The sequence below is a fragment of the Taudactylus pleione genome, unplaced genomic scaffold (genome assembly GCF_031769625.1).
Source record: "Taudactylus pleione unplaced genomic scaffold, aTauple2 ptg000007l, whole genome shotgun sequence".
Classification (NCBI taxonomy): Eukaryota; Metazoa; Chordata; class Amphibia; order Anura; family Myobatrachidae; genus Taudactylus; species Taudactylus pleione.
In genome coordinates, this window is record NW_028284410.1 from 33,117 (window position 1) to 48,146 (window position 15,030).

Genomic DNA, 15,030 nt, shown 5'->3' on the forward strand with positions numbered 1-15,030 from the left:
GTAATTTGGAAAATGTCTTAAGTTTACATGTTGTACTGCACCAAACCAGTTGCTCAATTGTCAATTCATCTTTTTTTCTCTCTCTATATATACACATACACACAATATTTTTCACAATTTTTTTGTCTACACTGATCAACTACCGGGGAGGAATAATCTACCACTTAGGTTGTATTTAGTGATCACTTAGGATCTGCATTGGTGGTTCAGTGTATTAGTCACCATGCACTGCGTAGCGCACACAGACAGCCCAGCCTGTCATTTGTTTTATTGGGGCTATTTCTTTACATGATTAGCCCCACCCACACACGACACCCTGCAGCCAATGAGCTTCTGGTGGGCTCAGCCAGGAGTGATCAGTGTGGAACAGGCGTTTAATATATTGGTGCGATTATATGGTATATGAGCTGACTTGGGAGATGTGTGCACTAAGCCCCTGAGGGAAAACAGAGTTTATCTGTTGAGACGGACATCGGGCTGCTGCACTTTATTCACAAGTATAAACAGGTCATACTGTGTACAAAGGAGTTCACCTACTAAAGAGTGTTTTTTTTTTTACTTTTTTCTTTTGGAGAAAGTGAACGTGCATTATAAAATATATATATTTCTAAAACAGAATTAATTATATTTCCACTTGCCAATAATAGTTACTAACCTAATCTCTCTATCACTGTTGCTAACTCGACAATCCACCCTGCCCCACAAGCTCGCTGCCTTGGTGTCATCCTTGACTCGGAACTGTCCTTTGTTCCCCACATTCAATCGGTCTCAAAATCGTGTTACATACATCTAAAAAACATATTGAAAATTCAACCATATCTCACACAAGACACTGCAAAAACTCTAATCCATGCACTTATTATTTCCCACATTGACTATTGCAATAGCCTCCTTACCGGTCTTCCTAAAAACAGGCTATCGCTATTACAATCCATTATGAATGCAGCTGCGAGGCTCATCTTCCTTGTCAAACGTTCATCATCTGCTGCCCCGCTGTCAGGCCCTCCATTGGTTGCCGGTTTTCTACCATATTCAATACAAAATACTTTTACTTACACATAAGGCCATTAACAAAACCACACCAACATACATCTCTTCACGCATCTCAAAATATCTCCCAACCCGACCTCTCCACTCAGCACAAGACCTGTGTCTCTCATCCCCACGCATTACTTGCTCCCATTCACGGTTACAGGACTTTCTGCGGGCTGCACCCACTCTATGGAATGCCTTACAACACACCATAACTTTCCTCTAGTCCCCAATCCTTCAAGCATTCCCTGAAAACTCACCTCTTCAGGCAAGCTTATCATATTCCAGAACCACCCACATAACCTTCATAGCTTCCATGTCTAATTACATCCCCTTTCACAGTCCACACACAACCTCACACAGTCTCTCACATCCTCATGACATTTGGCCGACATTCCGGTATGACTGGATCATGCAGCCCACCAAGAAACTGTGCATTATGGCTGGACCAAAATGCAATATATAGCACCTATCCTTGTGTATCAATGCCTATTTCCTTTAGATTGTAAGCTTGCGAGCAGGGCCTTCCTGCCTATAAATCTGTCTGTTATTACCCAGTTTTGTTCAATTAATGTTTACAATTGTAAAGCGCAACGGAATAATATGCTACGCTATATAAGAAACTGGTAATAAATAAATGTGTGTGTCTCAATGAAAGATGTAATAAACATCTGAAACATTGCATGACCAGCAATGTCAGCAACAACCCATGCAATCCACACATGCAAAGAAATCAAACCATAGATATCCATAAATTAAGTTATGTGTAATAAAGTGATATGACACAGGGGAAAAAGGTATTGAACACGCTTACTGAAATTTACTTAATACTTTGTACAAAAGCCTTTGTTGTTAATGACAGCTTCAAGATGCCGCCTGTATGGAGAAACTGGTCGCATGCATTGCTCAGGTATGATTTTGGCCCATTCTTCCACACAAACAGTCTTCAAATTTTTAAAGTTCCATGGGCCTCTTTAGTTCTTTCCATAGATTTTCAATTGGATTAAAGTCAGGTGATTGGCTGGGCCATTCTAGCAGCTTTATTTTATTTATTTTTCTCTGAAACCAATTGAGTGTGTCCTTGGCTCTGTTTTGGAGCATTGTCCTGCTGAAATGTCCACCCTCGTTTCATCAGCAGCCTGGTAGATGGCAGATTTTATCTGGAATGTCTTGGTACATTTTTCCATTCATCCTTCCTTCAATAACATGAAGTATGCCGGTAATGTATGCTGAAAAACAGCCCCGCACCATGATGTTCCCACCTCCAAACTTCACTGTTGGTATGGTGTTTTTGGGATGATGTGTAGTGCCATTTCTCCTCCAAACATGGTGTGTATTATGGCATCCAAAGAGTTTAATTTTGGTCTTATCTGACCAGACTATATTCTATAATCCCAGTATTTCACAAGATTGTCCAAATGTTGTGCAGCAAACTTTAAATGAGCTTCAACATGCTTTTTCTTCAGCAATGGAGTCTTGCGTGGTGAGCGTGCATACAGGCCATGCCAGTTGAGTGCATCACATTGTTTTCTTTTAAACAATTGTACCTGCTAACTCCAGGTCTTTCTGTAGCTCTCCACAAGTGGTCCTTGGCTCTTGGACAACTCTTTTCTCTCCTCTGTCAGAAATCTTCCGAGGAGCACCTGGTTGTGGCCAGTTTATGGTGAAATTATGTTCTTTCCACTTCCGGATTATGGCCCCAACAGTGTTCACTGGAACATTCAGAAGTTTAGAAATCCTTCTGTAACCAATGCCATCAGTATGTTTCGCAACAATAAGGTTGCGAAGGTCTTGGGAGAGCTCTTTGCTTTTATCCATCATGAGATGTTTCTTGTGCGACACCTTGGTAATGAGACACCTTTTTATAGGCCATCAGTTGGGACTGAACCAGCTTGTACTAATTTGCACTGACAAGGGGCAGGGTTGCTTTCTAATTACTGATACATTTCAGCTGGTGTCTTGGCTTTCCATGCCTTTTTGCACCTCCCTTTCTTCATGTGTTCAATATTTTTTCCTGTGTCATGTTTCACATTATTACACATAACTTAATTTATGGACATTTATGGTTTGATTTCTTTGCATGTGTGGATTGCATAGGTTGTTGCTGACATTTGGTGAAAATTTTGTTACAATAGCCCCATTACAAATATATTTACTGAGAAAAATGTTGGTGTTAATATAATATACAGCAGATAAAATAAGTATTTAACAGAAAGAAATAGTTCTAAGATGAAACTACTGTAGTACGTGAGCTGTATATGACTTCCAGAATAATTCTCAATAAAAGCAATATAATCTATGGGTTTTGTGCGATGTACATTGAAAAAGTTTTGATATTCAGTTTCATTCTATAAATTTACCCATACAATTCCACATGGAAAATGTAACAGGTGGAGTTACCTAGGAAACATGACGAGAAACCCACTATCAACAGGATATGAGAGGCAGATTCCAAATTGGTGAAAAAACTTCTGATCCCGGATAGGGAGAAATGGACTTTAATTCTGGTCTTTCAGAAGATGCTGAGAAAACAGTTGTTCTTTGTGGCTGACTAGCTACATCACAGGAACATGGCTAAATACCAGTACAGGCCCTTACACCAGCCACACAACGCTCTTTACATTAAAAACACCAAATCAGTGATTTATTTTACAAGCAGGATAAGAACTAACAGATACACAAAAAAATGGGTCTACTTTGTCTTTAATATTAAACTCTTTAACTGCTAAAACAAAAAAATAAAAACATAAAAAAAAAGAAAAATCAAAGACGTGAGAAAATGAGAATCATTACTACCCTTTAAAATACAAGGGGATAGCAACATAATGCACAACATGTCAGGGTCCCCTGTGATAGAAAAGAGTGTAATGAAGTAACAGTAACATACAGAAACATTAGCTTCTCCTGTAACTGAAACACACATCTGTCCTGCAAGAGTATGCTCTGAGTGTTTGACAGCTTTTTCCATTATTTATAAACATTAGAAAGTTCACTGGTAATTTCCTTCTTAATTCTACAAAATAAAATCCAAGATCATGGTTTTTTTTTTTTTTTTTTTTTTTTTAAGTCTTCTCTGGTTCAGTGATCAAGAGGATAACATGTTACTTGGAAGGATCAAAGAAATGGTCTAATTGTGTAATGCCCTTGGTGATAAGTTAGGCATGATGGGTAAAAAAAAAAAAAAAAAAGTATTTACTATGTTCAAAGTGACAGGAATCCGATTGGCAAATTATTTCCATTGGTAGTTTTTGGAAACCAGACCACAGTACGGGAGCACAAGATAAATGCTAGGTGTTTGGCTGTAATCTCTTTGGAACGGCTATGGTGGTATATATAAAACTTATCTTACAGACTAGTTGCATAACCCTTATATAATGTATTCAAATCAGTTTTTGCTTTTTTTTGCTTGTTAATTTTACAGGTACTCAAACTTGCTTTATGGAACATTTTTTATCAAACATGATGAAAACACAAAACAGACACCAATTTTCTTGATTTATTCTAATTACACAGCATTAAATAGTGATGCTGTGCCCATACGGTATAAAGCCTAGATATGTTTTAAGCATTATTATTATTATTTTAGGAGGGAAGGGAAAAAAACCCAAATAAAACAAACAAACAAAAAAAACAATTAAATCCCTGATGGGTTAATGCCTGTCACACGTGGAGGTTCCTGATATTGTCTGTATCATGAAGGAGCCAATATATTGAACAGAAAGAAGTCTGCCTTACAGCATATAAAAGGACACATGCCAAATTTTGTCACAACAAAGGATTTTAACAGCCTAAACATACATATTTCCTGGCTGAAACATGTTTATTGTGCTACTTCCACATGGAGTGGTAGATCGGTCTAAGTACTAATGGTCTGATTGCAATACTCCTGGTGAATGCAGCTATACTGTGTACTTTGTGGCCAGTTTATAGTATAGCAGGAAGATTGTGAGAAATGCAATGTGTGAAAGTAGGCATCACTTGGCCCTCATATTGGGTTAACATTAAGGTGAAAGAATGCTTAAACCTGCTAAAGGTCGAGGGGGCCTGCAACACATTTTATAATTTATTTATTTTTTTAAGTCTGAAATTGAATAATGTAAAGTATGTGGCACTTCAATGCATCCAACAGTGTCACTCAGTATAGAAGATAATTCTTTCTAAATCCTTCCTGCTGTCTTTCTAGTAGTATCAGTCATTTTTGCAGAAGAGAGAGTAAAAAGCAATCTCCCATTTTGCTCCAGTTAAAAAGAAATACAGTTCCTATTGTGGGATCAAGCACCTAAATTCAGGTGTATGGTCGTCTGGGGATTGTAGAGTCATTTGCTCATCTCTGTGCCTGTTTTCCTACCACAGAGATTATATACTGTGATGTTTGGAGTCTCACTGAGATCCAGCAGGGGAGAACTTGATTCTTTTTATATACATATACATAGAGTCAGACTTTGGGGCAAAAGTTGGGCAGTGTACAAGTCCAGAGTGAAAATGTTGCATTCACAGTTTAGCGCTTGCCCCCACTTTATATAGAAGTTATGGTGTTTGTGGATTTGGAATTAAGGGGGCTGAGGGGATCTGATGCTAATTCAATCAGACAGTTCCACTTCTGAGTCCTCTTTTGCTTTGGTCAGCTCTTCGTGAACTTCTCGAACCATTAGGATGCGGGTCAGCATGCTCTCCAATGTGCCTGGGTCAATGGGCATGGTGGAGAACCACATGGGGCTATTGGGCACACAAGAGCGCTCTGGCTGTAGGTAGAAGACATCACTCCGTTGCTTCACACTTTCAGAACTGCTTGGGGGAGAGAAGAAAGAAGGATGAAGCAAGAACTATACTAACTATTATATAATGTATATAAACTAAAACTTCCAGATTGTTTATAACTTGAAATGTTTACAAATGATTAAAAAGAAAAAAACAACCAACCACCTTAGTACAGAGGGTGTCCTCTTCCATCTTTGCAGATTTAATGACAAACGCATGCACGCATCACGCCATGCCGCCCGCGCATGCACCACGGAATGCTAGGCAGCGTTTGCACCATGCAATCTTATGGATCGCAGTTGTGCGAGTCACACCATACATAGCGCGATTTGTCACATCAGTGGCAAAGATACAAGAGGACAAACTTGTACAATAGAATTAGTGGTCCAACACTGTTCAGCATGGGTCTTGTGTTTAAATGAAAAAAAGCTGGTTTATGTAAGGAAATGAACACCACCTCCTACATCTCCTAGTTCACTTCTAAGCTCACAACTAGTCCAGCAAGGAGGCACAGAGTAGTGTTAAAAAAAATAAGTTTGGGTCTGTCTCCCCTAACATAGGGCCTGATTCAGCAGAGATCGCAACTGCGATTACGCACACAATCGCCCGATTGTTGCTTTCTGCGCACGCATCGCAATACGCGCACACTTCACTGCGATCGGTACTGTGATTGCAGTGATTACTCAGAACCATCGCATAGATTGACAGGAAGTACCGTTCGGGGGAGGTGGTAGGCGAAACGCATGTGTGCCAGGGTGTTTGAACGCCGTTACAGGGGCGTGCATAAATTAGCCACTGCGATGCCATGCGCAGCTTGGGCTTTCACTGCGTACGATGAGGTTAGCAATTCCTGAGTAAGGTCAGAACTTGTGCAAGTTGTCGTGAGGCTGCGATGATACTCGATGTTACCGATGGGTTTCGCAGTCTTGCTAAGTATTATGGAATTGTGTAAGGTAAGGTGAGCGTCCTTATGTTGTGCTGCGACAGCATAGCGATCCCAGAGAATTAGCATATCTTCGCAGTGAGACTGCGTGTGTAATCGCTATTGCAATCGCAGTTGTAAACCTTAGTGAATCAGGCCCATAGTCAATAGATTAAATTTAAAAATATTTTAAATTCCAAAAAGCTACCCTCAAAGGAAAGTGGAAAATGAGTAGCCACCTGGATGATCTTCACGCCGAAAACTAGAGCAGGCCTGGCCAACATGTGGCTCTCTAGCTGTTGTGAAACTACAAGTCCCAGCATGCTTTACCAGCTGATCGGTAGGAGCGCATGCTGGGACTTGTAGTTTCACAACAGCTGGAGAGTCACAGATTGTCCAGGCCTGGGCTAGAGATAACTAAAATAAGAAATTAAGGGCTGAAAAGGAGCACCCTGCAGGACGAGTTCCAGGTTCCACTGGAGAAGGTAGGAAAAGCATAGCAGGACATTAGCACTTTTTTTTTTTTTTTTTTTCAGACTCTAGTGGAGGAAAAAATATATGGGTGACAGACTTCTGTTTCTCACAACAGGTCAAGTAAAATTTCTAAACCTTATGATAAACACAAAAATGGTCTCAATAACTGTGCCAGAAAATGTCTATAAATGTCAATAAACCACTGCTGTAGCAATGTCAGTCCAGATCACGACAGCTCAGTTCTTAAGAAATTAAATCCAGGTGCTAAGTAGATGGGTTCTGAGACTCTTGAAAGGCCAAATACCCTTTTTGTGCAATGGTGAAGAAAAAAATATTTCCATTTAAGTGGATTGGCATCCATAGTCATTAAAAGCTGCACCAGACTTAGAAAACTCTCCCTTCCCATCAGATATGAGATATTGAACCACTTCAAAAAGGAAAAAGGTTCCCTTGTTAACGCTCTTTCTTCGAAGTCCAAAGGGTCCACAGGGAGACGATGGGGTGTAGGTGGTACTTGGGAGGATCGGACACCAACAGCAAAGCTTTTTCCTCTGGATGCTCCGGTCCTTCCCACTATACCCCGCCCACAGCCTGAGGGCAACTGAGTTTTGTTAACAAGCCCAAGGCAGGAGCAGGATAGGAGAAAAGAAGACTGGTACACTGAAGAATCACATGCACATAGAGAAGGAAACAAGTGACCCATAGAACCCTTGCATAGTTGTTCGGCAGATGCGCCACGGCGGGCTGCCCACGAGGGACCCACAGAGTGAGTAGAATGAGCAGATATTGTAGCAGGCACTGGAAGGGCAGTCTGCTTGTAAGCCTGTGAGATAATCATGCCAAGCCATCTGCCCAGAGTCTGTTTGTTAGCTGGCCAACCCTTCTTGTGAATTTCATATAGGATGAAGAGGGAGTCCGATTTCCTGATGGAAGTAGTACGGTCCATGTAGATCTTCAGAGCACGGACCACATCAAAGAGACCTCACCTGCCGAGAGGTCTGGTGATTGAAAGGCCGGAAACACAATTCCTCATTGAGGTGGCAACGAGAGACCACCTTGGAAAGAAAGCCAGGGCGTGTTCGAAGAACAGCCCTGTCCGGATGAAAGATTAGAAATGGGGAGTGACCGGAAAGCGCCCCTAAATGCGATAGCCTACGGCAGAGGTTCGCAAACACAGCCCTCAAGGCTCAGGTTTTAGAGCTATACATGGTTGAGCACAGGTGGTTAAATCAAATTGACCGAGGTACTAATTAAGCCACCTGTGCTCAACCATGGATCTCTCTAAAACCTGAACTGTTGGGGAGCCTTGAGGACCGCGTTTGGGAACCTGCCCTATGGGAAGATACTATAGCCAGAAGAAAGAATTCGCAGTGAGCAATTTGGAGTGGAGGTTCCTGAAGTGTGTGGAGAACCACTGACAAATCTCATGGAGTCACAGGAGGGACAAAGGGAGGTTGTATACGTACAATACTTTGCAGGAAGGTGTGAACATCCGGTAGAGGAGTAATTCTGCGCTGGAACCAGATGGACAGAGCACAGACATGCAGTTAAAGCTAGGAGGAGTCAGAGATCCATTCCAGCTTGAAGAAAAGCAAGTATTCTAGAAACCATAAAAACCTGAGGGTCATAGTTTCTAGTAGCACACCACTTTAAATATGTATGCCACACTCGGTGATAAATCCTGGTAGAGGCCGGTTTACCCGCTCTCAGCATGGTCTGGACCACAGAGCTGGAAAACCCTTTAGGCCTTGGGAGGGATGTCTCAAGAGCCAAGCAGTTTGGCCAGGTCCGGATGTAGACAGGGACCCTGAGACAACAGGTCTGGTCGTAGAGGAAGTTGGAGAGGAAAGTCTATGGAGAGACTTTGAAGATCGGGGTACCAATGGCGTCTGGGCCAAGCCGGAGCTACCAACAGGACCGTTCCCCCTTCCTGCTTAAAGAACTCGAGGCAGAACGGAGACTGGAGGAAAGAGGTATGCCAAATGGAAGGTCCACTTCACAGATAATGCATCCACGAAGGCTGCGTCAGGTTCCCTTGTCCTGGCCCTGTACACTGGAAGGTTGTGGTTGTGTCATGAGACCATGAGGTCCACGTCCGGTATACCCCATTTGTGCACCGGAAGCTGAAAGACTTGTGGATTGAGAGACCACTACCATGCATGCACATCGTGATGGCTAAGGAAACCCACCTGCCAATTGAGAACCCTGTGATGAACAATGCGGAGATGGCATTCGGCCCAAGTGAGTATGCGGGACACTTCTGCCATTGCTGACTGACTGAGTGCCTCTTTGGTGATTGAGGTATGTCACTGCGGTGGCGTTGTCGGACTGTACTTGTACAGGCTTGCCCTGAAGAGTATCCTGAGCCAGAGTAAAGGCTTTGTAAACGGCTCGGAGTTCCAGGACGTTGATTGGTAAGACCGCCTTGGCTGAAGTCCAGCGTCCTTGGAAGGAGTGCTGGCTGATCACTGCGCCTCACCCGCGGAGGCTTGCGTCCGTTGTGAGGAGTGCCCAGTCCGGGATCCAAAAGGGACGACTCTTGTTTAGGTGGGACGTCTGTAGCCAACAGGATAGGGACAGGGGAACCTCCGGAGAGAGGCCAATCAACTGGGATCTGAGGAGATGAAGCAGCCCGTTCCACCTGGAGAGCATCAGGTGTTGTATGGTCCTGGAGTGAAATTGATGTCGAAGGTGGACACCATGGATCCCAAGGTCTGCATTGCATAGTGAATTGACACTCGGCAACTGTATTACAGCACTGAGTGAACAGATACTCCACAGATATTTTGTCTGCTGTCAGCAAGATTCTCTGAGCATGAGAGTCCAGAAAGGCTCCCAGATGTACCATTCTTTGAGAAGCGGTCAGGGAAGACTTTTTCCAGTTTATCAGCCAACCATGCGTTTGTAGAAAGGCAATGGTTATTTGTAGATGGTGGTGAAGAGATTCTGAGGAGCTTGCTAAGAGCAAGAGATCGTCCAAGGTTTGGGAGCAATCTGATCCCTTCACGATGAAGATAAGCCGCCATAACTGCCATGATCTTGGTAAAGACACGAGGAGCTGTAGAAAGACCAAAAGGCAGCGCTTGAAAAAGGTCTTGAATGTCCAGAGACACCATAAAGTCCCCAGGCTCCATAGCGAGGACAATAGAGTGTAGGGTTTCCATACGAAACCTGGGCACCTTGATAAACTTGTTCAGAGATTTGAGGTTTAGGGTAGGCCGATGAGACCAGTTGGGCTTCTGAAGCAGAAAAAGGGTAGAATAATAGCCCTTTCCTCGCTGTGACGTGGGGACCGGGATTATTTCCCCCGAGAGCAGTAAGGACTGAATGGCCCCTCTTGAGCAGCAGGTCGTTGCTTGGGTCCGATGGAGGTCCTGTGCAAAAGAACTGCTGGGGGGCCGCTTCAGAAAGGAGAGGGCGTATCCGAAGGAGACCACTTCTCTTACCGAGGTGTCTGAGGTAGTCTGACACCAGAAGTGGGCGTACTGAAGAAGTCAGCCTCCCACCCTGGGAGAGGCCTGCCTCGTCAGGCTGAAGGCTTGTTCTCAGATTTGGTAGGTGGACGTCTAGTAGCCCAGGCCTGTTTGGCTTGGAGGCCTTAGTGGATGCAGACTGCCTTGGAAAAGCTAAAGGTCAGTCCTTTCCTCGAGGATGAAAGGATGACATTCTAGGCTTTGCAGTAGATGCAGAAGGCAAGAACGCAGTCTTGGAAGCTGCCAAGTTAGTCACAATCTTGTCCAATTCTGGGCCAAACAGGATCTCCCCAGAATAAGGCAGAGACTCCAATGCTTTTTTAAGAGTCTGAATCTGCCTTGCATGAGCGAAGCCAAACAATACGTCGGGCTACCACGGAAGTAGAAGATGCTTTGGAAGCTAGGAGACCAATATCCAAAGTTGCTTCACCTAAATAGGAGGCTGCATCTCTAATGTGGGATATGTAGGACAGCTGTTGACTCGAAGCGTCAGAGGGAAATTTATCTTCATGGCCTCTGCCCAAATCTCAATGGCTTTTGACACCCAGACCGTAGCCCTGGCAGGACGAGTAATAGCTCCTGTAAGAGTATACAGATTTCAGGCAAGCTTCAATTCTTCTGTCTGTGGTCTCCTTTAAGGAGGTTGCAGTATGGATAGGTAGTGTTTTTAAGTAGGCATGTCACGTGGGAATCCACTGCAGGGGGAATTTCCCATTTAGTGCAATCAGAAGCTGGAAGGAGGTAAAAGGAAATGAAGCGTTTAGGCAGCTGAAACCTTTTACTTGGCATATTCCATTCCTCACTCATATGATCATATAGCTGATTTGAGTGAGGAAATTCTGGCAAAACCACCTTCCGTCATTTAAATAATGGCTCTTTTGCCTTAGGAGTGCGTTCTGCCTTTCTATCTGAAGAATAGATTTTACAGCTCTCACAAGTGCAGGAAAAAGAAGCCAGGGAAGGGGGGGGGGGGGGATCCTGAGGAGAGGATGCAGGGGCTGATGGGCCAGGTGCCATACAACAAGATGCATAAAGACAGTCTCGAATGAGATCCTCTTAAGATGCATAAAGACAATCTTGAGTTAAGCCTGCTAAGCAGGACTTACAAGACACACCAGAGTGGGATACACAGGCTGCTTGTTACTCTTGCCGGACATAGCAGCAAGGTAATGTAGCACACGATCTGCCACAGTGCAGTGAGAAACCCAGATATATGTGCAATATGGCACAGTGTAGTGCGCAACACCAGTATATAGTATGTGAAGATCCAATCCTGGGATTCAAATCCCTCCAATTCTAAGTCAAAATTCCGGGATCGCGGGATTTTGGCTTAGAATTGGCGGGATCTGAATCCCAGGATTGGAGCTTCACATACTATATACACTGTGCCATATTGCACATATATCATTGGTCTCCCTAGTAGCTAGAGTGCAGAGATGTAGAGTATGAGCTCATGAAGGTGGTGCATTCCTGGAGAATCAGGAGTCAATCCTTGTAGGAATGGCACCAATGTGCCCTATAGGAAGGATGAATACAGGCTGCTATACCCGGCTTAAGGCAATTTGGAAGCTGTAGTACTGGGAAACAGATTAACAGGCCAAGGATATTATAAACAGCAATCATACTGGCAGCATAGGATGTGTTTAGGGAAGGCAATCCCAGGATCAGCGGGAACCCTGGATTTAGCAGAAAAAAAACCGCAGAATTCCAGGATTGGTGACTCCAATCCTGGGTTTAAGCTGCGCATCTTCTCTTCAGCCTGGGGGCAGCGCAGAGCACTAGATCCATCGGCTCGGACGCTGCCCCGGGCCTCCTACAGTGAGACCAAACCCTTACACATCCACGCCTGCCCTGGAGTCTGCTGTGGGCGGGCAGCGGCTATTAATTGATTATGTTAAGCAGAGGCCTGGCTGACTCCCTGGACCCTATGGCGAGCGCCGCCAGTGAGGCCCAAGAGAGTTAGGACTGGAGGAGAGGACTGACTGGCTGATGTGGGAGTTGGTGGGTGCCACTGCCTGGGCTGGCACTGCTGACCTGCCTGCACGCTGGCTCTGCAAAACTTGCTGTATTGACTGAAGACTAGAGTATAAGACTAGCAATTCTGTCTAGTGAATGTGTGACAGGTTTTTGCTTGTGGAGGTGGGTGGTGGCTGGGGGGCTATGATTAACTCAATCCTTGGAATCCCAGGATAAAAAAAAAAAAAAAAAAAAAAAAAAGAGGCTGAATTGGCCTCCCTAGAAGTGCTGCTATGACACTTTTACTTTCAGTCAGTGGTATTATATGACCCAATTGATCCTATACTCTGCCAGTGGGACACAACCCTAAACAAACTCGCACTCCTGCAGACTAATCTACTACCAAGAAGCTGCCAACTTAGAAAAATTACAGTAGGGCCTTTTACTGGCCCCAGATATAATGTGGTGTGTTCCATTACTGAAAGCGCCTCTGGTCTGTTGAGCAGAGAGCAGCTACCATTCAGCACTCCCTACCTAAAACACTGAAGCATTAGATGGAAGGCCCGGTGATACTGCAGGGGGGTACAGCGTGTTCAAACACCTTTTCATCCCAGGAGGCCAAAGATTTCCTGATCACACAGTTATAGCTGAAAACAAATTTATTAAAAAAAACCACCATCTGATTGGCTGTCCCTCAAAGGGTGTCAAATTTGACCTATGTATACTACCATTCAGATGTCGCTGAAGATCTGCTGGCTTTTTGTGTCTATACATATTAGGATCTAAGGCCAATTAGGTTAAACAAAATCTTTCCACATATGATTATAGAAAACTTCAAATACGAAGTACTTACCATTTGGACAAATAAAATTCATACAGTCTGACTGGACACCTGAGAGGGTTGTCTGTATTTTCAGCCATCTCCATCACAAATTGTCCATCCTCCTCATCTAGTCTCTTTCGCTTTCCCCCTGTTACCTTCTCTGTGTTGTATATATTTATGGGAAGAAAGAAAAAAAGTTATATTGCACTAGGAAAGAAGGCTGCATATAGTGTCACCTTTTACATCTATTTAAAACTGATTTAATAATGAAGATACTGTAGTTGATCACTTAAACCAAATCCATTAAAGAACAGAAATCACAAGGAGCAACATAATGTGGCCAGGAGACTAAGCAGCAGCAGCTGGGCATACCTGGCAGAAGAGGACAACCCAGGACTGGATGTGAGCATCATCTGATTGGCTCAATCCTATCCTGGGATAATACATCTCCATTGAAGGCACCAAGCCTAACAGAATTTAAAATTCCTAAGAAGGAGATAGAGAGGTATTTACAAATACGCTGAATACTGGCTTCATTGCCTGTCTTGTATAAAAAAAGGCAGCGAATTAAGTGTTCAATAAGGCAGGTAGTATATGATTTATCTAATGCTAATAATTTCCAATTTAAATACATCTGAGGGGTATTCAATATGAAACGTTAACTTCACTGTCGAAGTTAACGTTTCATATCGGAGTTTTTTTCTGCGTAAAGGTATGGTGCGCGCTCCCTCTTATCCCCGTATTCAATATAAAATTAACGAAAACGGGAAACTAAGTTGGATTTGCGTAAAGTTAAGAATTTTTCCTTAAAATAATTGTAAGACCCCCCCTAAAGTTGTAAAAACATGGGGGAACACTATGGGTACCCCCGTATTAGCCTTTAATTGAAAGTCGGCAATTTAAATAGCCGCAGCAGGTGTTTTTTTCCCGACATTGAATAAGTGATGCAGAAGAGCACTTAGGTTATTTTTTTTGTTTTTTTAAGTGGTCCCATCAAATTTGGGGTACATGAAAATGGGTACTAGCATATTTTTAAGTCCCTAAAGTAAGTTTTTAAAAATTCTGCATTTGTGCACCGGCCGCTATAATTCTATTCTAGAAAACATTTGCCGCATACTTGCAGAATAGCCCTGAACCTATTTCCCTATTCTTAAACAATTTTTTCCCATTTTTTTTTTTCACCCCAATTTTTAAATTAATTTTTTGGGGTGTCCCTATTTTTTTTTTTTTACTTTTTTTGACAGTTCTTTTTTAAATGTCATTCCCAGGGGTGCAGGCTATTTTTTTTAAGCCTGCACCCCTAAACCCCAATTCTGCACTTTTTTTCGACACCTATTCAATGGTGAAAAGTTATCCCCGTTTTTATTCAAAGACTTTTCAAAACTGCGATAAGTCTTTGAAATTGAATACGATGTAAAAGTAAAACTTGCGATAATGACGTCATACCTCCGATATTAAAGCAAAAACGATGTTATCGCACCCATATTGAATACCCCTGCTAGACTTGTCTTTGGTGACATATTCTACATCCATGTAACATTAAGATGCCTCATTTGCCTGTACATAACAAGCAGTATAAATGGGGAGTTCCT

At 43.0% G+C, this 15,030-nt stretch overlaps 1 protein-coding gene across 2 annotated transcripts in view; it reads right to left on the bottom strand.

The window, feature by feature from the left end:
- Positions 1-3,514: 3,514 nt before the first annotated feature.
- The window catches only part of ZMYM4 (zinc finger MYM-type containing 4), a 196,205-nt gene continuing 184,689 nt past the window's right edge, over positions 3,515-15,030 (bottom strand). The window contains exons 27-28 of one of the 2 annotated variants that reach the window (XM_088460608.1): positions 13,469-13,598; positions 3,515-5,817 (exon numbers count right to left, since the gene is read on the bottom strand). In XM_088460608.1, coding sequence (XP_088316734.1) covers positions 5,613-5,817; positions 13,469-13,598 — 335 coding nt within the window. In that variant the 3' untranslated portion in view covers positions 3,515-5,612. Of the gene's footprint in view, positions 5,821-13,468; positions 13,599-15,030 lie in introns of both variants that reach the window. The other variant, XM_088460607.1, reaches the window with a different exon arrangement.